The sequence below is a fragment of the Delphinus delphis genome, chromosome 8 (assembly GCF_949987515.2).
Source record: "Delphinus delphis chromosome 8, mDelDel1.2, whole genome shotgun sequence".
Lineage (NCBI taxonomy): Eukaryota > Metazoa > Chordata > Mammalia > Artiodactyla > Delphinidae > Delphinus > Delphinus delphis.
Window position 1 is genome coordinate 105,622,123 of NC_082690.1, and position 24,715 is coordinate 105,646,837.

At 53.7% G+C, this 24,715-nt stretch overlaps 1 protein-coding gene across 3 annotated transcripts in view; it reads left to right on the forward strand.

Annotated features, from left to right (window-relative positions):
- LRP5 (LDL receptor related protein 5) overlaps positions 1 to 24,715 on the forward strand; it is a 109,654-nt gene that overhangs the window by 62,263 nt on the left and 22,676 nt on the right. For all 3 annotated transcript variants that reach the window (XM_060019438.1, XM_060019441.1, XM_060019440.1), the window contains exons 8-13: positions 7,394 to 7,610; positions 9,367 to 9,656; positions 12,277 to 12,503; positions 13,763 to 13,947; positions 18,400 to 18,723; positions 20,282 to 20,481. In XM_060019438.1, coding sequence (XP_059875421.1) covers positions 7,394 to 7,610; positions 9,367 to 9,656; positions 12,277 to 12,503; positions 13,763 to 13,947; positions 18,400 to 18,723; positions 20,282 to 20,481 — 1,443 coding nt within the window. The remainder of the gene's footprint in view (positions 1 to 7,393; positions 7,611 to 9,366; positions 9,657 to 12,276; positions 12,504 to 13,762; positions 13,948 to 18,399; positions 18,724 to 20,281; positions 20,482 to 24,715) is intronic.

Genomic DNA, 24,715 nt, shown 5'->3' on the forward strand with positions numbered 1-24,715 from the left:
GTGGCTGGTACGGACAAACCGGGAACATGCGCCCCAGGCGTATCACCTGTTGATTTGGAGCCAATCACCAGGAGGCCCCAAAAGAGAGACAGAAGAATTGGAAGTGTTTGGGATTCTTTAATCCAACAAACTTGGGAAACGTGCGGAGGCTTTCCTGCCTCACTTCTCTCTTTGGAGCCTCTAATACACTTTAATAAGCAGACCTCCCACGGGGCACTAAACTGCGTAAGTGTTCTCCAACTACACAATCTACGGCCCCCTTTCTTTCCGTGCTGCGGCTCCAGTGGCACACACTTTGGGAACGCTGACCTAGGCCGCCTGCCCACACGTCCAGAGCTGACCCCGGCTTCGGGGTTAGTGCTGGACTCTCCCTCCGCCCCTGCCGCAGGGAAGCCACTGACATGCACGGACATAGAGGTGGTTCTCTGTGTGAACTCCAAGGGTGGGAAGCGCCCCGATGAATCGCAGGTGCATTAGGTCATGGCAGCTTCTTGGAGTCAAGCCTGGAGCCCAGGGCAGACCCTTCTGGCATTCTTTTCAGTGGTGAAATGCCCCAGGGTGAGCTTCTTGGAGGTGGCCCGAGCATGCCTGGGGACTTGCCCATGTGTTCCTGCTGTGGACACCCTCCCCCTACTCTCGGGCCTCAAGGTTTGCTGCTGAACACCCAGTGGGCATCAGCTCTGCTCCAGGTGCTGGGTCACCTTGGTAAATACGCCCAACAGATGCTCCTCTGGTACATGTTACATGAACCTTGGGATCAGGCCACCAGCCCAGGTGCAGAAGCCCCTGCTGGGGTCACGGTGGATTCCATGGGCTTCGGGGGAATAGCCGAGGGCAAGGGGCCATGTCTCCTTTCCTGAGGACTCAGTCGGACTCCAGGCCGGGGGACGGTCAGGGGAGGGCTCTTCCAGGTCAGCACAGAGACGGGACACGCTTCCAGCAGTGGTCACGTCTCTAAGATATTATGCCCGAGACAGATGCTAAGGAGCCTGAGCGTGTTTCTTGGGCATATCTTGCCGGGTTGCTTTGGACGGGAGAAGGGATTCTGTTCCGCGTGGTTGTGCGCGTGGCCTGGCTCCGAGCGCGGGCGCCGGCAGGAAGGAGCTCCACGCCGTGTCCACCGGCTTCCCTTTGAAGATGCATCAGTCAGGTTCCCGCTTCACCCGCCCGTCCCGAAAATGACTTCCCAGGGCAGCTGTGGCTGATACCCCGACAAGCTGGGAGGAGAACAAAGGTCTAGAGGGCCGAGTCCACGAAGTGGGGATTCCTCTGGACGGCGGTCCTGGCACATAGATGGATTTGTGCAACCGAGTCCAGGCTGCGGGCAGGGCCGCGCCGCCCTCCAGGTGGGCCTCCTGCCGCCTTGCCTGTGACGGCGTCCTGGACGGCGGGTTCAGGCCAGCCTCGGGTCGGCAGCCCCTTGGGGGATTAGCTCGGGGTAGCTCCCCGTCTGGGGGTGGGGGTGGGCCCGGGGCTGGTTCACTCTGGGAGGCAGCCCTGAGGTCCCCTCCCCGTCCTCAGGGACCAGGGATGGACCGCCAGGGCAATCCCGACATGCACAGGTTGGAGCCGTGTGGGGTGGACATGGGTGTAGCCCCCGCCTCTTTCTGCATCCACAGAGCTGCCTCTCTGCTCCCTGCTTTCCTACCCTCTTGGGCTGGGGGTTCCCTGGGACACCTCCTTAACCCCCTTCCTGAGTCTAGAGCCCTTGGGCTTAGAGGTTCCTGCCCACAGGTGCTTAGACTTTCCCGTGGCTCCAGCCGCATCCTCAGGACCCAGCCTCTCGCCCTTTGCTTGCATGTTTACCCCTCCCCCTCCCTGCCCAGCTAGGCTCCCAACCCAAGAGCGTGTCCTCTCCTCCTCCACCCTGCCACAGCTCTTCGGCCTTGTGTCACAAGGTTCAACTTTATTGGTAAAAGTAACTCGGACTCACCGTCTCCCTCTTCTGTCTCTAACTGATGGCCCCTCGGGCCCTGCACTTCCCTCTTCTCCCTCTGACCAGCTTCTTGGCAGGTGCCGGGCCCGTGACAGCCCAGCGTGGGCCCTCTCCCAAGCAGATTCTTCCATCCGGAGCTCTTTCCTGAGCCCACGTGCCCAGCTGCCCCCGGCCCTCTCCCTCGGAAGCCTGAGTCGCCTCCCGCCACACGCCACGGTCTCACGTATGGGAGCAGCTCACCTCATCCACGCACTTGGCCACACGGTGTAGGGTCTTCCTTTCCAAAACAGCAACATCCTGGTTCGGGCCTGGAGGCTGCCTCTCCCAGCCAGAGGCTGTAAGGCCTTCCACATCTATGCAGGGCTTGTGCTCTCACTTAGCTATGGAGTCATCATCGTCATCATCGTCATCATCTTTTCACTTGTTTGTGAGCGGCCATGTCTCCCAAAGCAGGTGGGAGCTCTCTGGGCTTGACCTGGGGTCTCTGTGCTGATCCCCTGGCAGGGAGTCAGGACACACCGGGTCTGCATCAGAAGCGACCTCTCCCTCTTAGTCCTTCCCCCACTCTCTCTGTCCCCCACTTCCCCTCACCGGCCCGTCCTTGCATCCTCCTTCCCCACAGCTGCCTGTCGGATCGTCCCTGAGTGGAACTCCTGTCCTGTCGTAGCTCGCGCTGCCTCTTTCCCTCAACCCCGCTCCCCGCCCCTGGGCGAGCATCTGTTCACCCTGCAGCACTCACTGAATGTCACCTCGTGCTGGAAAAGCAGCGCGGGACAGACCCATGCCCTGGTGGGGTCAGTGTTCTAGAAGGGGAGATACAGACAGCAGTGACCGGGACAACCGCAGCCCGTCAGGTGGTCGGTGTTCTAGAGGGACGCCGAGCAGAGAGGATGGGGGCCCAGGGGGCAGGGGTGGGGGTCGTTCAAGCTCCCCTGACAGCACCCTAGCTGCTTCTCCAGCCGCGGTGGTTCTGAAGCCCTGCCTTCTCCTCTCACTGACTTGTGTATATCCTGTCTATTTCCTTCTGTTTCTAGAGTAGCGGGAGGAACGGTGCCCGTTATTAATCCCGAAATAGGCAAAGCGTTTAAACACCCTTGTGCTCACACAGTCATCAGGCAGGTCCCTGGATGGCGGTTTTAGCCATTCCTGGGTAAGAGCAGGCTCGGGCCTTGCCCTTTGCGGACTGGAGCTGTCTTTCTAAAGCTTCCTCCCCAGCTGTTTCCCCGCCCCGAGGATGGAAGAAGAAGTTTTGCAGGTCGACCCATAGTCCAGGCTGTTTGGCCCGTCTCTGGGGCAGGAAGTGTCACCTGTGTGTGGCTTGCCTTGTACTCGTTGGAGGCCCCGGGGGCCACTTGGGCTCTCTGCAGCCCCCCCGATGTCTTCCTCGGCCAGGACCACGGGGAGGTTGTGTCCCTCGCAGCCGCCATCTGCTGGTGGCCGTCTACTGTCAGGGTAGACATTCATGGGGAGTACCCGGTGGGGAGTGACACACCCGGTGGAGCAGGCGGGCCAAGGATGAATCACAGCCTGAGAAGTTAAAAATACATCCGTCCCCCTGTTCCTGACATTTCCTGAGTCGATGGAGGTGACTTCCAGCACGAACAGAATAAACACTCATTGCAGGAGTGACGGATTGGCTGTGTGTCCGGGTCCATGAGCCCTGGGGGAGAAGGGTGCAGGGCTTCCGGGCAGCGGGGCCACAAGCTGTGCGGGTGTGTAAGATCTCTTTTGTTACGTGAAACAATAACCAGAGCAGTTTTAATTTGGGGCTTTGTGTCTGAGTATAATTGTTCCATCAGAGAGCAGAACTCTTTTTTTCTTTAAACGTGTGCTTTCAAAGGGTTGGCCTTGGGCTCTCACCTCTTTGCACGGCCAAGTCATTAGAAACAGAGGATTCAGTGTAAGGCAATTGCACCTCAGGTGACTTTCTGGGGTCTACTGTTTTGTGGGTGGCCGTGCAGACCCCGCAGCTGTGGGTTCTGCCTCTTGGAGTACGGCTGAGGACGGGCTTCTCTGGGGTCTGCCCACCCTTCTGCGCATCACGCCGCTGTTGATCTGCGGGTCGTGTGATGAGCTGGCCGGGGGATGGATGTGTGCTCTGCTTGCCCTGCCTCTACCCCACTCCAGACCTGGGCTTGGTGTGTGGAGTCAGCCGAGCACAGGAGGGCGGAGGCCAAAAGGTCGGACAGCAAGGCTGGCTGGCACTCGGGCGCCTTCGGCACCTGGCTTGACCATTTTGACATAACTTCCTGGAGGTATCTAGTTTCCTCTCCTGAAAATCAAGGGCAGGGGAACTTCTTGAGCAGGGGTTGAAACCCGTGGACCGGAGGCCAGAATGACTATGTTTGTGCCACTTTCAAACGCACGGTGGTTTTTACACTTTTTTTTTTTTTTTTTCCCGGCACTGCACAGCATGTGGGATCTGAGTTCTCTGACCAGGGATTGAACCCAGGCCCTCGGCAGCAAAAGCGCAGAGTCCTAACCACTGGATTGCCAGGGAATTCCCTACATTTTTAAGTGATTGAAAACAATCAAAAGAATGGTGTCTCGTGACGTGTGAAAATTATATGAACTTCCAGGTTTTTTGTTTTTAATTTTTGTTGTTTGCACAAATAAAGTTTTATTGGAACACACTCGCGCTTGTTTTAGGCACCCTCGGTGGCTGCTTTATCGCGACAGGGACCTTATGGCCTCAAAGCTGAAGGTATTTACGATCCTTTTCAGAAGCAGCTTGCCAGCCCCTGTCCCCGGCAATCCGCCTCCTGGGCTCTCTCCCGGCTCCCATGTTATCAGGCGGCCCAGATTCGATTCTGTTCTTTCTGGGCTCCGCTCAGGGCCCAGGAAAGGGGGAGGCCCCCGAGTTGGCCCCAGAGGGAGCCTGGGGACGGGGGGGTTGACACGTGTGCTCCCTGTACACAGGTCCTACTTGTCTGCGCCAGGATTTGGGAAAGGCCTGGTCCAGCAGAGTTACTTCTACAGATGTGTTGGATTTGGTCAAGGTGTGTTGAAAGCTGCCGTAAAAAGGCCGCTTCGGGACCATTTATTTTCTCAAGTGTTAGAGTCTTGTTGTCCTCCCAAGTTGGAGGGCCTGAGAGGTGTTTCATGGGGTCTGTAATCGTTCAAAGTGGGATGGGGTGAGGGAGGGGCTTCCGAGGCAGAGGGAAGCCCTGCCAGCCCAGAGCCAAGGTTCTGTCCTTGCGGTGGGTGCCGCCAGCCCAGCCCGGGGGGGAGCAGCTCACACCCTCCTCACTTTGTTCTGGGCAACCAGAGGGTGGGGCGAGGGTGTGTGTGGGGACAGAGGTTGGGGGAGGGATTGCTGCTGGCCAGCGGCTGTCTCCCCCCCCCCCCCATCTGGCCCCTTGTCCTCTGCGGGCTCACTTTCATCCTTCCTAAGCTGGGCAACATGTACTTCCTCCCCTCAGTCAATAGAACATGCACTTATTTATGTCTGGAATTGAGTTGTTAAAGGAAATAAAGAAAATATGGATATAGAGAAGGATGAGAAAAATCTCTTCAAGAGATGCTGTTGGCATTTTGGTATATAAAAGGTGGCATCTTTATTTTCCAGATGTGGACGCTCTCTTTATAGCGATCATGTCCTACCTCTACCATTCTGCCCGCCCCCGCCCCCAGCGCCCAGCCCTGGTTATTCTGTGTCAAGGAAGGAGCAGGGGGTTGAGCCCTGCCTCTCATGGGCTGTGTGTTGTTAGAGACACTCTTTCTCTTGCTGTGTACCTCCTCGGCGGGAATCCCAGGCGAGACCCCTCCCCACGTCTGAGTTCTGTGCAAAGCGTGTGTTCATCGCCTTTATGTTGCCTTCCTCTTGTGGGGCCGAAGCCGGAACCAGCACCCTGGACCAGTTCGGAGGATTAATCTATCACCTGCCCTGTATGGCTAACCAGTGGGCCAGGCCTGGTGCCCAGAGCTCCGCACGGAGATCCTACAGCCCAAGGTCTACACTCCAGCTCGTGGTACAGGACGTGGTCCCATCCGGTGTTCTCATCTGGGCTGCTCATTGGAGCCACCTGTGGGGAGCTGCTTTCAGGACTCGTACCTGGCCTTCCAGTTTGGTGTAATTGCCCCAGGTTGGGGCCCAGCCACTGTTCTTTGGTTAAGTTCCCAGGGTGACTTTATTTATGTTTTAATATTCATTTATTTATTTGACTGCACTGGGTCTTAGTTGCAACACGCGGAATCTTCATGGTGGCATGCGGGATCTTTAGTTGTGGCTTGCGGGCTCTTAGTTGAGGCATGTGGGACCTAGTTCCCTGACCAGGGATCAAACCCAGGCCCCCTGCGTTGGGAACGTGGAGTCTTAACCGCTGGACCACCAGGGAAGTCCCTCCAGGGTGACTTTAGCTGCAACCCTCAGTTACAGGTGGAGAGGTTGAGGTCCATGTGGGATGCAGAGGGACTTGGCTGTGGGGCAGAGCTGGGGTGGGACCCCTGGCTGTAGGACCCAGAGCTGCCTGCCACTCCTGGTTGGGCCAGCAGTTTTGTCCTGTGCTGTCCAACAACAGAGGACCAAAGTCTTTTCTGCTCAGCACACACCCGATCTGTCTTATGTGTCTGCCACCTGCAAACCTGAAGGTTTGTAGCCTTTCTGATGAGCTGGAAATATAATCCGGCTGCAGGAGACCTGTTGAGACTTGCCTTTAATTCACCATGTCTCTTTCATCCTGGCTTGAGAGCCAGGAGAGTTTGGATGTTACATTTTTATCTTGTTTTTCACATCAGCTCCTCTGTCATCACAACCACATCTTATCCTGATTGTGTGTTTCAGTTGGTTAAGGCGTTTTTATGTTTGATAGTAGTTTTCTCCTCTGTGGCTTTTGTGGTTGATGCTTTTAATCAGTGCTGACTCTTCATGAAAAAGATTTAACTTTTACATCTCAGAGTAAACAGCCACTAGTGTGTCTGGTGTTGGGAAGCATCTTAGAGCTGTAGGCTCAGACTTAGACCCAGAAGCGTCCTCAGAGTTCACCTGGTGCTGACCGAGCAAGAAATTAGTCCACAGACAAGCGGGAGGCTTTGCCCAGGGCTTGCAGTACGTTGGCTGTCCAGCCTTTTGGAACTGAGCTCCGCATCAAGGGTGTGAACTGGTGCCTCCCCATCCTACATCTTGGCAGACATTACTAATCAATGAGCCCATCCCGGGTCGGAGACCCACACCTTGGTATTCCAGGCAGCTACTGCTAGTCGATCAGCAATGGTGAGAGAGAGGACACCTGTTTGTCTTGCCTGCCCCTCTCAGCCCAGCATCCATCCCCAGGTAGGGGAGGCAGTGGGGAAGAGCCCCTGAATGGCCCCATCACTGAAAACATCACTCATCCAGCTGCCCCAGTGAGCCGTGGCTTTGTTAGGTGGCCTCGGCAGGCGCAGACGCTGCTGGGGCCCATCCTGTTCCAGGCAGTTCAGGCCCGTGGCTGGTTCAGCCCTACGTCTGCCATCCTGCAGGTGATCAACATCGACGGGACAAAGAGGCGGACGCTCCTGGAGGACAAGCTCCCACACATTTTCGGGTTCACGCTGCTGGGGGACTTCATCTACTGGACCGACTGGCAGCGGCGCAGCATCGAGCGCGTGCACAAGGTCAAGGCGAGCCGGGACGTCATCATCGACCAGCTGCCCGACCTGATGGGGCTCAAGGCTGTGAATGTGGCCAAGGCCGTCGGTGAGTCGGGTCAGCCTCCAGCCGTGGGTCAGCCATGCCACAGGCTCGTGGCTGCCCTTTTGGTGCACAGGCAGCCCAGTTGGAGGCCAAAGCTGGGGGTGTAAGTGACCGGCTGGGGCACCACTCTGGGGCTGGACAGCACAGGAGATGGTGAGAATATTGGTCCAGGACCAGTGGCATGGGGGTGGGGTATCGACCAGGCATGGTGACTGGGCACTGCTGGCAATAATTGTTCTCACGATGGCTAACACTTGCGGAGCGCCTGCTGTGTGCGAGGCTGTGGCTAAGCGCCTTAGTGCCCAGGGCAGCCCTCTACGTGAATTACGACGTGGCCCTATTTGCGCTGGGGAGAGGGTGGCAAAGCCGTGTAGCTAATGGGTGGCCGAGCTCAGGACTCATGCCCGGGTCTGCCTTGACCTCGTGGCTGGGCTGAGCTGTGATTGTTGTCCAGTGTGACAGGCTGGACCCTCAAGCACACACCAGGATCTGCAGAAAGCCCCCTTAACACAAGGATTTGCCTCTTTATAAATATGATTCCCAGTGCAGGTCGACAGGCTACGCTGGGGACAGTGGTGTCCAGCTGTGGTGGGAGGACAGATGGGGGGACGGGACTGTGGGCTCTGTGGCGGCAGGGACCCTGTCCCCAGCTGGGGCCCTGCACCCAGCACTGCACCTACACATCAGAGACACTCAGCAACCCTTTGCTGGAGGGAGGGAGGGAGGAAGGACCAGAGAGGCCCCAGTGCTTGCCCTTAAGTCTAGTGGGTGAGACACCCCTTAGTTAGCTCTGCTGCCAGGCTGGTGACTACAGTTGAGGTGTTAGAATATGAGGGAGGGCACTTGAGCTTGGAAGTTAGGGAGCAGGTGGGGGTCAGGGTTTGCCCGGCAGAAGGGACAGCTGAGCAAAGGCCTGGAGGTGAGGCCGTGGGCGGAGACCCTGGGGGGATCTAGTGCATCTTGGTCTCTGGGAGAGGCCTTTAGTCACAACCTGCACTCCTGAGACAAGGCGATGGAATCAACACACTTAGTTTACCAGCGCCTTTGAAAACACGTTCCTCATCCACTGTGGAACGTGAGGTCCCCCGGTTAGTGAGTGTCTGAAAAATAAAAAGAAAACCCTAGAGATAAGAAACATGATATATCCATTGGGTGTGATTTAAAGTTGAGAAATTGGACCCCTCCCTCCCTCTTTCCCTCTCTCTCATGTAGGGATTTACTGGGAAAGATGGGGGAGAGGATTCTTTTTCTAGCTGAAATACTTAACACTAAATTAAAGCCAATTTTAACAGCACTGCAGCAGATGAGTGAGACTAACGGCCTGGCCAAAAATACACGAATGCTAAGTACAGTCTGCTACAATAAGAAAGAGGCGCCTTTGGCCGTCCTGGGTGCATCTGAGTTCGAGGGCACCGAGAGTGCCGGAAACGGGAGGAGGAACTGTCTGGGTGGCGTCTCGGGCTGCGGCCCGGTCAGCAGGCCGGGAGTCCAGGCCCGGCGGGGTGGGGGCGGCAGGGGGTGTGATTGTCCCCAGGTCGCCATGAGGATGGAGGAGTCCAAGTGCGGAGATGCTCTGGGCGCAGAGCCAGCCGTTGTTACGTGCCTTCCCCGTGCCTGGGGAGGCCCTGGGTTTCCATCCACCCACCTGCTGTCCCTGTGTGACGTCTGGCAGAAATGAAGCCTCGTACAACCGTGGAGCCACTGCCCACCCCCTCTTTGCTGGGCCTCTGGCGTCTAGAGCCTGTGTCTTTCCGTCCAGGGACCAACCCGTGTGCAGACAGGAATGGGGGCTGCAGCCACCTGTGCTTCTTCACGCCCCGCGCCGCCAAGTGCGGCTGCCCCATCGGCCTGGAGCTTCTGAGTGACATGAAGACCTGCATCGTCCCCGAGGCCTTCCTCGTGTTCACCAGCCGGGCCGCCATCCACAGGATCTCCCTGGACACCAATAACAACGACGTGGCCATCCCGCTCACGGGCGTCAAGGAGGCCTCTGCCCTGGATTTTGACGTGTCCAACCATCACATCTACTGGACTGACGTCAGCCTAAAGGTACGGCAGCTGGGCGTCCTCCCTGTGCACCTTTCCCGTGAATACCTACCTGGTGATGGTATCGCCTCAGAGGCTGAAAAAAGGTTTTCTTCCTTTTTTTAAAAAAAAAAATTTATTTATTTGGTTGTGTGGGGTCTTAGTTGCGGCAGGCGGCGCCTCAGCTGCAGCTCACGGGCTCCCCAGTTGTGGCACATGGGCTCCTTAGTTGCGGCACGTGGGCTCCTTAGTTGTGGCATATGAACTCCTAGTTGCGGCATGCGGGCTCCTTAGTTGTGGCATACGAACTCCTAGTTGCGGCATGCATGTGGGATCTAGTTCCCCAACCAGGGATTGAACCCGGGCCCCCAGTGTTGGGAACATGGAGTCCCATCCACTGCGCCACCAGGGAAGTCCCTTGTTTTTTTAATGGTTTGTTAAAATTGAAGTTTACTTGCTGTACAGTATAAGTTACAGGTGCACAATAGAGTGAGTCACACTTTTTAAAGGCTATGCTCCATCTATAGTTATTATAAAATACTGGCTACATTCCCCGTGTTGTACAATATATCCTTGTAGCTTATCTTATACCTAATAGTTTGTACCTCTTACTCTCCTACCGTGACGTTGCCCCTCCCCTTTCCCTCTCCCCACTGGCAACCACTGTATCTGTGAATCTGCTTCTTTTTTGTTGTATTCACTAGTTTGTTGTATTTTTTAGGGTTGCACATGTAAGTGATATCGTACAGTATTTGTTTTTCTCTGTCTGAATTATTGCACTTAGCATAATACCCTCCCAGTCCATCCATGTTGTTGCAGATGGCAACATTTCATTCTTTTTTATGGCTGAGGAGTATTCCCTTGTAGAAGAAGTTGGGGTTTTTTTTTTAAAGAACTATAGGGAATTCCCTGGTGGTCCAGTGGTTAGGACTGCACACTTCCACTGCAGGGGGCACAGGTTCGATCCTTGGTCGGGGAACTAAGATCCCGCAAGCTACACAGTGCTGCCAAAAAAATAAATAAATTTTAAAAATTTAAAAAAATAAAAGAACTATAATATTTATTGTAACTCGATTCACACCATTAGAACATTAGTGAACCTGTGTTAATAAATAAGCACGAATGATTACAATGAGCAGGTCCAGTGGACACACAGGTGGCCATTTCTAGAGTGATTGTGTGTCCGTGTATTTTTCGATTCACCCCACCCACTCCCTCACGAGCGCCCACTTACTTAGCAAGCTCTTTCTTTGTTCCGGGTGCTAACATAAGCATCCTGGATGAATACAGGAAAGCCTCTTTCATCTTCTAAAGCAGGGTTTGGCATACTGGTCCGTGGCCTCTGTGTTTTGTCAATAAAGTTTTATTGGGTCACACTGGTGCCCACTTGCTCATGGATCGTCTGCACCTGCTTTTGTGCCACTGGGTTGTGACGGATCCACATGTCCTGTGACACCTGAAATATTTACAGAAAAGGTCTGCTGACCCCTGTTCTAAAGTACCGGACAACTCAAACAGTTTAATCGCCTATCTTTTATTCTACTGTTGGTATTACATGGCTCTTAAAGATTTTTCTGATTTTAAGAGTCACAGGGTTCATCGTAGAAAGAGAGAAAAGTATATTATACAGAAAAGTATAAAGAAGAAAATAAAAACACCTACATCCCCACCATCCCAAGTCAGCCATTGATGTCATTTTACTGCATTTCCTTTGAGTTTTCCCCTATGTTAGTATTTCTCATAATCACAATCATATGCTACGTAGAATTCTGTATCCTGGTTTTTTCCACATCCCATTATAACAGGTATTTTATCAGCCTGTTACAAACTCTTTAACATAATTCTTTAAACGTGTAAAATATTCCAGTGCACGTATATTCCTTATCATACTTAACCGTTCCCTTATTTTATTTATTTTTCTTATTTTGCGGTACGCGGGCCTCTCACTGCTGTGGCCTCTCCCGCTGCGGAGCACAGGCTCCGGACGCGCAGGCTCAGCGGCCATGGCTCACAGGCCCAGCCACTCCGCAGCACGTGGGATCTTCCCGGACCGGGGCACGAACCCGTGTCCCCTGCATCGGTAGGCGGACTCTCAACCACTGTGCCACCAGGGAAGCCCCGTTCCCTTATTTTAAATGTTCTTCCAGTTTTTTCCGACTCCAAATGATACCACAGTGACAGGCATCTCTGTGGGTAAAGCCTCTTCTGTGTTTTCATTCCTATGGATAAAGTTTCAGGAGGAAGATTACTGGGTGAAAGGATACAGTGATTTTTTTTTTTAAGGTTACAACTATTTTGAAGGGTCATGATACCTATATATATATATAATATAGCTTACATATAATGATATATTTTTATAATTATATACTATTATATAAAATATTTTTACATATTTTTAAATGAAGTATATATTTTATATGTATTACCAAATTGTTTCTTCTAAAAAGGTTGTATTTTGCTGCTTTTCAAATGTTCCTTCAAAAACTCAAATGTTGGGAAAAACTTAAAATAAAATATAAAATAAAAAGAATAAAACCTCGAATGTTGGTGATTTGGTCCCGGGTGTGATCAGTAGTTGCTCCAGGAGACATCTGCAGAAACTCTGGTTTCTAACCGTGTCCCTTTCCTCCTCACCTGCTCCCAGACCATCAGCCGGGCCTTCATGAACGGGAGCTCCGTGGAGCACGTGATCGAGTTTGGCCTCGACTACCCGGAAGGCATGGCCGTCGACTGGATGGGCAAGAACCTCTACTGGGCGGACACCGGGACCAATAGGATCGAAGTGGCCCGGCTGGACGGGCAGTTCCGGCAGGTCCTTGTGTGGAGGGATCTGGACAACCCGAGGTCGCTGGCCCTGGACCCCACCAAAGGGTAAGGACCATTTTTGTCCAGCAGGCGTGTCCCCGTCACCTCTCTACACCAGCCAGTGCGTTGATGACCTGAGGCCGCGGCAGACGGCTGCCCACCTGGCGCTCTGCGGTTGGAGCAGTAACGACCGCTACTAGCTTTGAGGTGGCCGGGGCCGGCGGGACCCTTGGAGGTCATCTGGTTCATTTCATAGAGGGGACACTGGGGCCCAGAGCAGCAGGCAGGAAGGGAAGCCTCTGTATCAGGCACCGCATGGGGCACTCCCAGAGGGGTCATCTCATCTGGGCGTCCAGGAGCCCTGCAAGGGGTGGGTGATTTTACAGATGCAGAAACTGAGGCTCAGAGAAGCTCAGTGATTTACTGAAGGTCACATAACTGGTTAGAGCAGGGCTGGGCCAGGAAGTCCCATGCAGTCCTTTCTAGGCTCCTGTCCTGGGCTTCTCCCCTCCTGCTTCTTGCTGGCCACTTAGCGGCGGTTTAAAACCCACCTTGCAAGCTTGCAAGGCACATGCTTTTATGTGTCAGGCAGCCTGGGGGCCCTGCCCTGGGGCCAGAGAGGCCAGGGTGGAGTCTTCCTCTGCGCTCAGTGCTCAACCCATAAAGCATCAGTGGTGTGTAGGGAGCGCTCCGAACCCTGCCTGCCACGTGCTCTTTCAGGGAAGGGAAGATTTCGGCAGAACAAAAAGAAAGGTCCAGGTTTTAGCGAAAGAACCAGTAAAACGTACACAATTCTGGAACGGGGATTCCTTCCCCGGAGCCACTGCTGAAGAGAGAGGAGGGAGGACCCGTTGGTGGAGACGGCAGAGCTGAGTTCGAGTCCTGACCCTACGATGCCTGTTGGCCTCAGCGTCTTGTTTTCTACCTTCTTTAAGGAGAGACTGTACGCCCCGGTTTGCCCACGTGCTTCCTGCCCATCCCGGTCACCCTGGCATCCTGTCCAGCTTAGTTAGCGTTTGTCCCTGACACAGGTGTCCCAGCCTGGATGTCGTGTTGCACGGTCACCCTGTCCGTGCACCCGAATGGGAATATCAGGGCTTAGCTTGCAGGGGGGCTGCTGTGGGACCCCAGGAGGCAGCATGTAGCTCCGTGACTGCTCCCAGAGGGATGGTGGGGTGGAGGGGCCTCCGAGGGTCTCACCTCTTCCCTGCTTCCTGCAGGGATGCCATCGGCACAGCCGCGGAGATGGCGGCAGGTGTGCCCCCTGCCCTGCCGTGAGGGTGGCCGTGCCTGAGCCTGCCCCGCCCTGCTCCCATGTCTTCCAGCTACATCTACTGGACCGAGTGGGGCGGCAAGCCCAGGATCGTGCGGGCCTTCATGGACGGGACCAACTGCGTGACGCTGGTGGACAAGGTGGGCCGGGCCAACGACCTCACCATCGACTACGCCGACCAGCGTCTCTACTGGACGGACCTGGACACCAACATGATTGAGTCATCCAACATGCTGGGTGAGGGCCGGTGCGTCCTGCCGCCAGGGGGCGTCCCTGCCCTGGGCGTTGGCTCAGCCCCCATGGCGCTGTGCCCCTGGGCCCTCCAGGCCCAAGCCCCACAGGAGGTGCGGCCACGCCCCGGGTGCTGACCCAGCCTCGCCCCCTCCTGAGGGTTGTCCCTTTCCGCCCCTGGTGCTGTCGCTGCAGATGTGTCAATAGAGACCCCAGTGACAGCTGTTCCCTACACACCAGCTGAGAGCTGGGTCCCGGCCAACCCTGTGCCAGGATTCTAATCTGACCCTACACCACATAGCGTAGGTTTTCGGTGATGGCGAAACTGAGGCCCACGGAGGTCGTGGGACTTGTGTAAGGTCACAGAGTGCCACTCAGACCCCACGGCCACGTGCTGCAGCTCCATCTGACCCTGAATACCTACTGGGTGCTAGGCATTGTTCTGGGACCACTCAACACCTGGGATTAGGTTAAAAACAAAAAAACCCTCGCTCCAAGCCACCCAGCAGTGAGGGCAGGACTTGAGCCTAGAAATCACATGACTCTGGACTTCTTGCAGGGGGTGGTTATATTAGCTCTCCTGGGTGATACCACATGACGGGGCTGCCCTGTGCGACCGAGAGAATTTGGCTTCCTTCCTAATCACTGCTGCTGCCGCCACCTGTGGTGGGTGTGGTTGTGCCCATTTTACAGATGAGGAAACTGAGGCATAGGTGGGCCGAACGGCTTGTCCCCAGGTACTGTGTGAGCAGAGCCAGGACTAGAAGCTCAGTGGCCTGGTTTCTGCTTGCGGCGGGCTGCACCCCCCCCTGCATGCTGACTGTCCTGGTGTATGAGGCCAAGAGCAAGGCTTGAATGTGTCTTTGAGACTGCCACCCCCAGCCCCACAGGGAATTACAAGAGGCTGGTGCCAGGTGGGAAACCAGTCACAGCACAGCTGTGGTTGCCCGAAATAATCAAGCTCCCTGATTACCCCAGAGTAAAGACACACTGGGAGGAAAAGCAGCAAAAACCCTGGAAACCCCCTCGACTCTGCAGGTTGAGGGCGGTCGTGTGCGTCCAGTCAGGCCGTTTTCAGCCGTATTCCCACTGAATGGCGTAGACGTGTAGGGAGCACTTGGTTAATAACAGGGGAGGCCCCGGGCAAGGGAAAGGTGGGAATGTTGCCTGGCGTGGCGCGAGTGGGCATGGAGCGTGAACCTGGGGCCCCGCCATCCTGGTTGCATTCCTGGCCTTGCCACTTGCTGTGTGACTTGAGCCAGGTGACTTAACCTTTCTTTGCCTCGGTCCTCTAATGCCGATGGTCCCTTCCTCCTACAGCTGCTACTGTGAGAATTAACTGAAGGCACTTCTCATCAAGTCTGGAGCACAGTCACTGCCCTCTGAGTGTTTAGTTAATGATTGTTGTTGGAAAAGTCCACTGCGAGTCCCAGTCCAGGGCCCGGGGTGGAGTGGGGGCGGGCAGCGTGTGCGTGACAGGCAGTCAGGGAGCACCTTTATTTCAGAACTATCTTCTTTCTAATGATAAAATAATCAGCTTAGAAAATTTCTAAAAATGCAGAAAAACAGGAAGCAAAATTTTAATTATCCATTATTTCGCCAGTCAGTAATAATGTATATTCATCTGTTGGCATATCTCTTTCCAGTCTCAAAATTTTTTTGATTGATTTTTTTAAGCAAATATTTTTAACTGTTCATCTCTGAAGACTTTTTTCACTTTTTTCCTTTTTAAAAATCATTTTGAAAACATTATTTCAAATCGTGCCACCTATGATTTTCATTTGGCTTTCTCCCACTCCTGTACAGGAGGAGCATGTCCCCAGGCCACCAATAGGTTTTCACTGGCACCGTTTTCACTGTGAAATAGAGCATACGTGAGGCATTCATACGACAGACACACTTTGACAAGACTTAGAAACCCATGCCCAGGTGGAGGGACAGAACTTGTCGAGTGTCACCGGGCCCAGCACCTGCTCTCCCTCCCTCATGCGGCCCTGAGCCTGCGTGTTGCCGCAGTAGTCCCAGCAGGTGCACACAGGTGTGTGCTCTGCGTGTAACTGCTCGGCGGGTCACGTGATCAGACCCTGGTTCGTTTCACAAGCCCTCTGCTGCTGGCGAGAGAATGGCACCAGCGTTCCCAAATGAAAGCAAGGTGTGGGCAGGGCTACCTTCCATCTGGAGGCTCTAGAGGAGAATCCATTGCCTTTTCCATCATCTGGGGGCTGGCTGCATCCTTGACTTGTGGCCCTTCCTCCATCCTCAAAGCCAGCTGTATAGCCTCCACCAGCCTCTCTCTCACTGTCCTGCTCCCTCTTATAAGGACGCTAGCGTTTGCACTGGGTGCACTGGGATAATCCAGAATCATGTCCCCATTTCAAAATCCTTAATTTAGTCACACCTGCAAAGCCCCGTTTGCCGTGTAAGGTACTATATTCAGAAATCCTGGAGATTAGGATGACCTCTTTTGGGGGGAGAGGGGGAATGTTCTTCTGCACGTAGTTTTTATCAAGCACTTAATTTGTGCCGGCATTTTGACCATTCTACATGCATGATCTCATTGAATATTTATCACAATTATATCACGAACCTCATTGTTTTTTTATCATAATTTATTACATTTAATTATCACGGATACCCATGAGGGCACTGTTACGAATAACCATTTTGGGACTTACCTGGTGGTCCAGTGGTTAGGACTTGGCGCTTTCACTGCCGTGGCCCTGGGTTCGATCCCTGGTTGGGGAACTAAGATCCCACAAGCCACATGGCGTGCCCGCCCTCCAAATACCCACTTTTCAGATGGGGAGACTGAGAGTCAAGAAGTTTACATAGCTTTCCCAAGGTCACATGCTGGTCAAGGGAGAAGCGAGGGGGCCCAGGCTGACTCCAGAACCTGGTTTCAACCACTGTAGTAGACTGCTAGGCAGAAGGTTTTATTTTATCAATATTTAAAATTTTTATTGACATATATATACAGTCAAGTACAAAAAAGTAGTCATGGGGCTTCCCTGGTGGCGCAGTGGTTGAGAGTCCGCCTGCCAATGCAGGGGACGCAGGTTCGTGCCCCAGTCCGGGAAGATCCCACATGCCACGGAGCGGCTGGGCCCGTGAGCCATGGCCGCTGAGCCTGCGCGTCTGGAGCCTGTGCTCCGCAGTGGGAGAGGCCACAACAGTGAGGCCCGCGTACCGCAAAAAAAAAAAAAATAGTCAAGTTGGAGAATTTTTACATACAGATACTTGTGCATACACAGAGGCATCAACATAGCCTGTGTAGCTCCCACGCAGATCAAAGTAGGGAAGTTTCCAGCCCTCAAAAGGCTTTCAGTCAATCTCACCAGCCTCCTCGGGTCAGTGCTGCCCTGACTTCTATCTGTGTGTACTAGCTGTGCTGTTCTAGAACTTTCTATCACTGTGACCGCACAGAGTGTGCTCTTCAGCATCTGGATTCTGTCACTCAGTGAAAGTCGCCCACATTGTTGTTATTCTTTTTTATCATTTTATCATTTTATTCTTTTTTATCATTTCCATTGTATGAAGATCCTACCTTTTTAAAAAAATTTTTTTATTTTATAAAGTTACATTTAATTTATTTATTTATTTTTGGCTGTGTTGGCTCTTCGTTGCTGCGCGTAGGCTTTCTGTAGTTGCGGCGAGCGGGGGTACACGGGCTTCTCCCTGCGGTGGCTTCTCTTGTTGCAGAGCATGGGCTCTAGGTGTGCGGGCTTCAGTAGTTGTGGCACGCCAGCTCAGTAGTTGTGGCTCGCAGGCTGTAGAGCGCAGGCTCAGTGGTTGTGGCGCACGGGCTTAGTTGCTCTGCGGCATGTGGGATCTTCCTGGACCAGGGATCGAACCTGCGTCCCCTGCATTGGCAGGTGGATGCTTAACCACTGAGCCACCAGGGAGGTCCCAAAGATCCTACCATTTTTTAATTCATCCTACTATTTTTTTTTTTTTTTTACTTTGGCTGTGCTGAGTCTTAGTTGCGGCACGTGGGATCTCTTAGTTGCGGTATGCGGGATCTTCAGTTGTGGCATGTGGGCTCTTAGTTGCGGCATGTGGGATCTAGTTCCCTGACCAGAGATCAAACCTGGGCCCGCTGCATTGGGTGCTCGGAGTCTTAATCACTGGGCCACCAGGGAAGTCCCTAATCCATCCTACTATTGACGGACATTTGGGTTGTTTCCTGTTTGTGGCTGTTACACATAGTTGCTGCCGTGCACATTCTCTTCTGTGTTGTTTGGGTGGATGCTGCACGCATTTCTCTTGTGCTGCAAGAGGGGAATTGCCTGCCCTCAGGGCAGGTGCACACCCAGCCTCAGTGGACCCTGCTCGTTTCCCAAAGTGGTCACATGCTTTGTGAGCCCGACGCAAGTGGCCAGGCTGCAGGTTGAGCTGGTTCAGCCACAGGACGCCCGTGCGGTGCCGTTGCTGACTCGGTACCCGTGTGTCTCCACGCAGGTCAGGAACGGGTCGTGATTGCCGATGACCTCCCGCACCCCTTCGGCCTGACGCAGTACAGTGATTACATCTACTGGACAGACTGGAACCTGCACAGCATTGAGCGAGCCGACAAGACCAGTGGCCGGAACCGCACCCTCATCCAGGGCCACCTGGATTTCGTGATGGACATCCTGGTGTTCCACTCCTCCCGCCAGGATGGCCTCAATGACTGCATGCACAACAATGGGCAGTGTGGGCAGCTGTGCCTCGCTGTCCCCAGCGGCCACCGCTGCAGCTGTGCCTCACATTACACCCTGGACCCCAGTAGCCGCAACTGCAGCCGTAAGTGCCTCGCTCTGCCCCTGTCCCTCACTCCCACATTAGATCATCAGTCTGACTCTGGCGGTTAAGGTGGAAAGAAGCTTTTTATCTGGGGAAACCTTGGTGCACATGGGCACTCGGGCAGGTTGTGCACTGCACATGTTGCCTAATGTTACCTGGAGGCTCAGGCTGGGTGGAAGACCTGTTGCTTCATCAAGACACGAGTAGGTGGTCCAAGCCCTCAGCGGGCACGTCGCATGGGAGGCTCTTTGGATGTGAAAAACAGTCCCTGGGGGAGAGCACCCACTTCTAGGGCCAGGCATTGTTCCAAGTGCTTTTTATGGCCCTTAATCCTCCAGCCTATGGGGTAGGGAGTATCACTGTCCCCATTTCACAGACTAGGACCCTGGGCACAGACATGTGTAGTTACCCACCCAAGGCCACACAGCTGGTAAGACTTGAACCAGGTTTGGATCCAGGCAAGCTGGCTCCAGAGTCCCTGCCCTGACCCCTTGCGTGTGGCCCCATGTCCACGGTGTAATCCTCACACCGACCTTCTAAACGAGGTAGGCCTTTTCACTTTCAATTCTAAGAAAAGCGAGGTTCAGAGAGCCTGAGAGTGACTTTCCCATGGGCCCGCAGGGAGAACAGGTGTGTCCTGTTGGCAGGCTTTTCTCCTGTGACATCAGCAGAGAGCTAGTTATAACTGGGCCTCTGTGCAGCGCTAGACAGATTGTAAAGCTCTCTGTCATCCGGGCATTGTGTGAGCCTCTCGCAGCCCTGGGCCTTAAGAGGACTGAGCTTCCTTGGCCCAATTATGTGGATGAGGGACCTACAGCTTCGAAGGGTTAAGGGGCTTGGTCGAGGCCCCAGGCTGGTATGTGATGGGCCTGGGGCCACAGCCTGGGATTCCCCACTCTTGGGCTCCCTTTGGTCCTGTTGTCCTTGCCACTGGGGGCCATAACCTTGAAGGGTCAAGCGGAGGTGCAGGTCACCCTCTGCCCAGAGGGGATGTGACTCGGGTGCTGGCTCCCAAGGCCGGCAGACCCAGGGCTGTGACTTGGATTCATGTGGCCCAGCTGTAACTCTGACGTGGCTGCAGCTGGTGGCCTCTACACATCCTGGGTCCCGACAGCCCTGAGGAGTGTCCCCTCCCGGTGTCACTGTTCACGTCACACGGGTTTCAGCCGTTCCCTGGAGCACGTAGAAGCCCCTGGCGAATCCCACCGTCACCAGAGCATCACACACACTTATGGGTGGGGGCTGGATGTTCACTACCTTTCCCTCCCTCTGACTTAAGTCTTGATAATCTGAAAAGAAGTGGATATCTAGTTTTAAAATGACACACACACTTATAAAATATGGAAACAGCAGCGACGTGTAACATGGAGAATTAAATTACCCATAGCCCACCCCCAAGAACCAGTTTTGTGTCTTTCCAGCCTTTTTCCACGTACATCTCGTAGGTGCGCACGCAAATCTACTTTTTACCAGAAAATGGAAGGCCGTCCTCCCTGCCCCACTCCCTGTTCGGCTCCCAGACGCTGACGCGCGCCCGCCCCCGTTTGCCTCTCTCCAGCACCCACCACCTTCCTGCTCTTCAGCCAGAAGTGTGCTATCAGCCGAATGATCCCTGATGACCAGCACAGCCCAGACCTCATCCTGCCGCTGCACGGGCTGAGGAACGTCAAGGCCATCGACTATGACCCGCTGGACAAGTTCATCTACTGGGTAGATGGGCGCCAGAACATCAAACGAGCCAAGGACGATGGGACCCAGGTAAGTGTGCTTTCGGGGGGGCGCGGGGGGCCCTTCCACGAGGGGCTCGCACTGGCGGCTCCCAGGCTACCGCCCCCTTTTCTTAGCAGAGGGGGTGCCAAGAGGGCACAGTTTGGGGTAAACAGTGATTGGGCTCCGATTATGTCATTGCCAGGTATAAGGCTGAGCCGTGTGAGACCCTTAGACTGTGATTCTGTGTAGAAACTGGATTTTGCAGCTGTTTAAGTAGCAGTGGTGGGCGTCAAACCCCATGGGGTTTTTTTTTCCTTTCCATAGTGGTTCTGTGCAGGGATAGTTGATGTTGGTTATTCTAGATTTATCTTTTATTTCGGGGGAGTTGGATAGTCAGTTCTGTTATAATGCAATGTACATGTGTCTGAAAATCACTGCACTGTACAGAATCGCCCAGTACAGACCACGGGTCTGATGGGGGAAAGGGGGCTAGGTGTGCAGCCCTCAAAAGGCCATCAGTGACAAACTGAAAAAAAAGAGAGGAACCTGGCAATACAGGGGCCCTGTCCTTCGAATGGTAAATGGTTCGGTACACAAATGCTCCAGCAGATATGGCTCTTGATGCTGAAAAGACCTGAAGCTGGCGGAGGACATGGGGGTCGGAAGGTTGCAGCTTGTGGGTTTTTGTGGAACGCGGAAGGAGGGTTGTCTGAGATGGGACATATCGTTGTGACCCCGGCGTGGATGGCGTGGCTCCCAGTGCCCGGGGGCTGGGGGTCGCTGGAGGCATGTGTGTTTGTGGGCCCCTGCTCGGTGCGGTGCTGCTGTGTGCTCTGCACTTGCCTAGGGTTTCTCCTGGGTGCAGTTGTGCAAAGTGAATGCGAAACCTGCTCTCTGCTCAGACTGTCCCTGATACATCACTGCATGGGGACGAATACATGTTTTCCAGACGTGAGTCTAGCAGAACTGACTCCTTTTCTGTGTTAGGTGTTTGTGACCCGTGCCAGGAAGGACACTGTCACTGCAGCCTCGGGGCACACCCGGCGTATCCAGCCATGTGACAGGGAACTGTGGCCAGAATTCCAGTAGGACGTGCCCGGCTGGTCATGCCAGTTTCTAAAGACGCCTTTCACAAAAGCTACCGAACCCGATGGTCTCTTTCTCAATCGAGGGGTCAGTGTGACAGCTTATGTCGTCGTGGTGAAATCTTGATACTGTTAGAACAGCGATGCAGATGCTCGTGTGTGGAGATTTTCAGAAGATTTTCGTGTCTGTAACGTAGGTGTTTCTCTTTCCTACCCTGAACCGGGTGCCAGTACTACCTGTACGACTGGGCCTCACTTTCGACAACATACTTCATCCACCCACGATGTAAAGTTAACAAGTCGTCCTTTGACGTCTGTGTCCTTGGTTGATGGTAAAGCCCCAGCTGTGCCCGAGCAGCTATGATTATCATCTCTGTGGGAGCAGAGCCTGGCGGAAACGGTGGGAATGGATTTCTTTCGTCCCACCCTGGGCGCAGGTGACAGTCACTTTGAGTCCTTTGGAGAACAGGGAGTGTTAATTGGTGGACCATGGCTTCCTGCTGAGAAAGTTGCTGGGGCACAAATTACCTTAAAGTCCCCTGGAGAGGCGTCCTTTTGCATTCTTGTATGGTGTCCAGCAGGAGTGGGGGAAGACTTTGAAGAAAAAGCCCTTCTAGGAACACTTAATCTGGAAAATATTCATTTCCCTTCCTGTGTCTCTTGCTAAACTCCACCCTCTGGTGGCTTTGGTTATTAGGGGTGCCACCCCACCTCCAAGGATGGTATTCTTAATTATCATCTACTTGGCTGTCGTTTTTCTATTTAATTTTTGATTCTTTTATTGTGGTAAATCTACGTTACATAAAATGGGCCATTTTAACCATTTTTAAGTGTGCAGCTCCATGGCATTAAGTACATTGATATTGTTGTACACCCGTCACCCCCATCCATCTCCAGAGGAAACTCTGTCCCCATTAAACCCTAACTCTCCATCCCCCGCATCCCCCCAGTCCCTGGCACCCACCCTCCTGCCTTCTGTCTCTCTGCATCTGACAGCACTAAGTTCTTTATATAAGTAGAATTACCCAGTATTTGTCCTTTTGTGACTGGCCTGTTTCACTTAGCACAATGTTCTCAAGGTTCATCCACATCATAGGAGGTATCAGAATTTTCTTCCTCTGTACGACTGAATAACACTCCATTGTCTGTATAGAAGACATTTTGCTTATCCGTCCGTCCATCAGTGGACGCTGGGCTTGCATCCGCCTGTGAGCTGTTGCTGCAGACTTTCCCACTGGGTTAAGTACCACTTTGTACTGGGGAGGGGGCGGGGTGTGGATTGTGACGTTGAATCGGATTCTGCTAAGATTTTTTGCACCGGCCTCGGTGCTGTTCCTCATGGTAAAATTGGAGTTTGGGTTTTATAGAACCGGCCAGCCGTGTAGAGTTTACCTCCTCGTTCCCGTGTGCCTGGGGTGGGGCGTGGGTGGTGTGTTGTTACAGCACGTACTTTTTTTTCAGCTGGTTGTTCCGATGAGCGTGTGCCCGGCTCCCACGCACCCGCCCTCCGCAGGGAGCCTGGCTCTGGCCAGGGCTAGCTGGAATCTTGCTTTACTCCCGGGCCATCGGCTGCACTGGGCTGTGGTCTTTGGCCAGAGAGCTCTGTGGCTCTTGGGAAAGGAATGTGCCGGCTGGAGTCGACGCCTGGCTCCTAGGGCCCACAGCTCCTGGGGGTGGGGGTGTTGTTACCTGCAGAGATGCGAGTGACGTGCTTCCAGCTGCCCAGCAGGGCTGGACCAGAGGCTGCTGTGTGTGTGTTTGGGGGCGGGTGGTTCCTCTCCAGCTGAGTCCAAGAGGCTGGGCCTGGGGAGGGGGGCTTCTTTTTGGCTGCAAGGCCCCTCTTGACCACCAGGAGACTTCTTGTTTTATTGACTGCTGAAAAGAGGTATATTAAGAGGGTCTGCAATGAGCTGTGATCAGAACATCATCTAAAGATGATTCCCTTCTCAGAGGAGGAACTTTTCATCCAAACTGTTGGTGGCAGCAGCCCAGGAGCTTGGGAAGCCCCTTTGCACCAGGTCAGGTCACCTGAGAACCCAAGGGGACCAGATCCACCAGGGAATCGGCCTCTAGCCTCTGAGGGACGTGAGGGAAGCTCTGGGCACTCTCCTTCTCCTGCATCAGTTCATGAAACAAGGTCCCCTTTAAAGGGATTCTCTGTCGGTGGCTCCGAAAGCCAGGGTTCATCCCTGAGAGGCAGTAGACGGCATGGAGTCCAGCAGCGCTCCCGGGAGAGGCTTGGGGTGGAGACCCGCAGGGAGTGTGAGGGGGAAAACAGACCCCGCGAGGGGCACGTGCTGCCCCTGGGCTCCTGGTATGCGCTGCGGGGCAGCCCTGCACCCTCACCTGGCCTTGAACCCCTGGCCTGTCTCCCTCAGGGAAGAGGCTGTGAGAGGTGGACCTCTGTGCTGGACACCTATTGTCCTGGCATCCTAAATTTAAAAAACAAATAAGATTTGAGGGCCTTCACTCTGGAGAACAGTATGGAGTTTCCTTAAAAAACTAAAAACAGAACTACCATATGACCCAGCAATCCCACTACTGGGCATGTACCCTGAGAAAACCATGATTCAGGAGGCGTCATGTACCACAGTGTTCATTCTCTGTTTACAATAGCCAGGACATGGAAGCAACCTAAGTGCCCATCGACAGATGAATGGATAAAGAAGATGTGGCACATATATACAATGGAATATTACTCAGCCATAAAAAGAAATGAAATTGAGTTATTTGTAGTGAGGTGGATGGACCTAGAGACTGTCATACAGAGTGAAGTAAGTCAGAAAGAGAAAAACAAATATTGTATGCTAACACATATATATGGAATCTAAAAAAAAAAAAGAAAATGGTTATGAAGAACCTAGGGGCAGGACAGGAACAAAGATGCAGATGTAGAGAATGGACTTGAGGACACGGGGAGGGGGAAGGGTAAGCTGGGACGAAGTGAGAGAGTGGCACTGACATTTATACACTGCCAAATGTGAAACAGATAGCTAGTGGGAAGCAGCCGCATAGCACAGGGAGATCAGCTCGGTGCTTTGTGACCACCTAGAGGGGTGGGATAGGGAGGGTGGGAGGGAGACGCAAGAGGGAGGAGATATGGGGATATATGTATACGTACAGCTGATTCACTTTGTTATACAGCAGAAACTAACACACCATTATAAAGCAATTATACTCCAATAAAGATGTTAAAA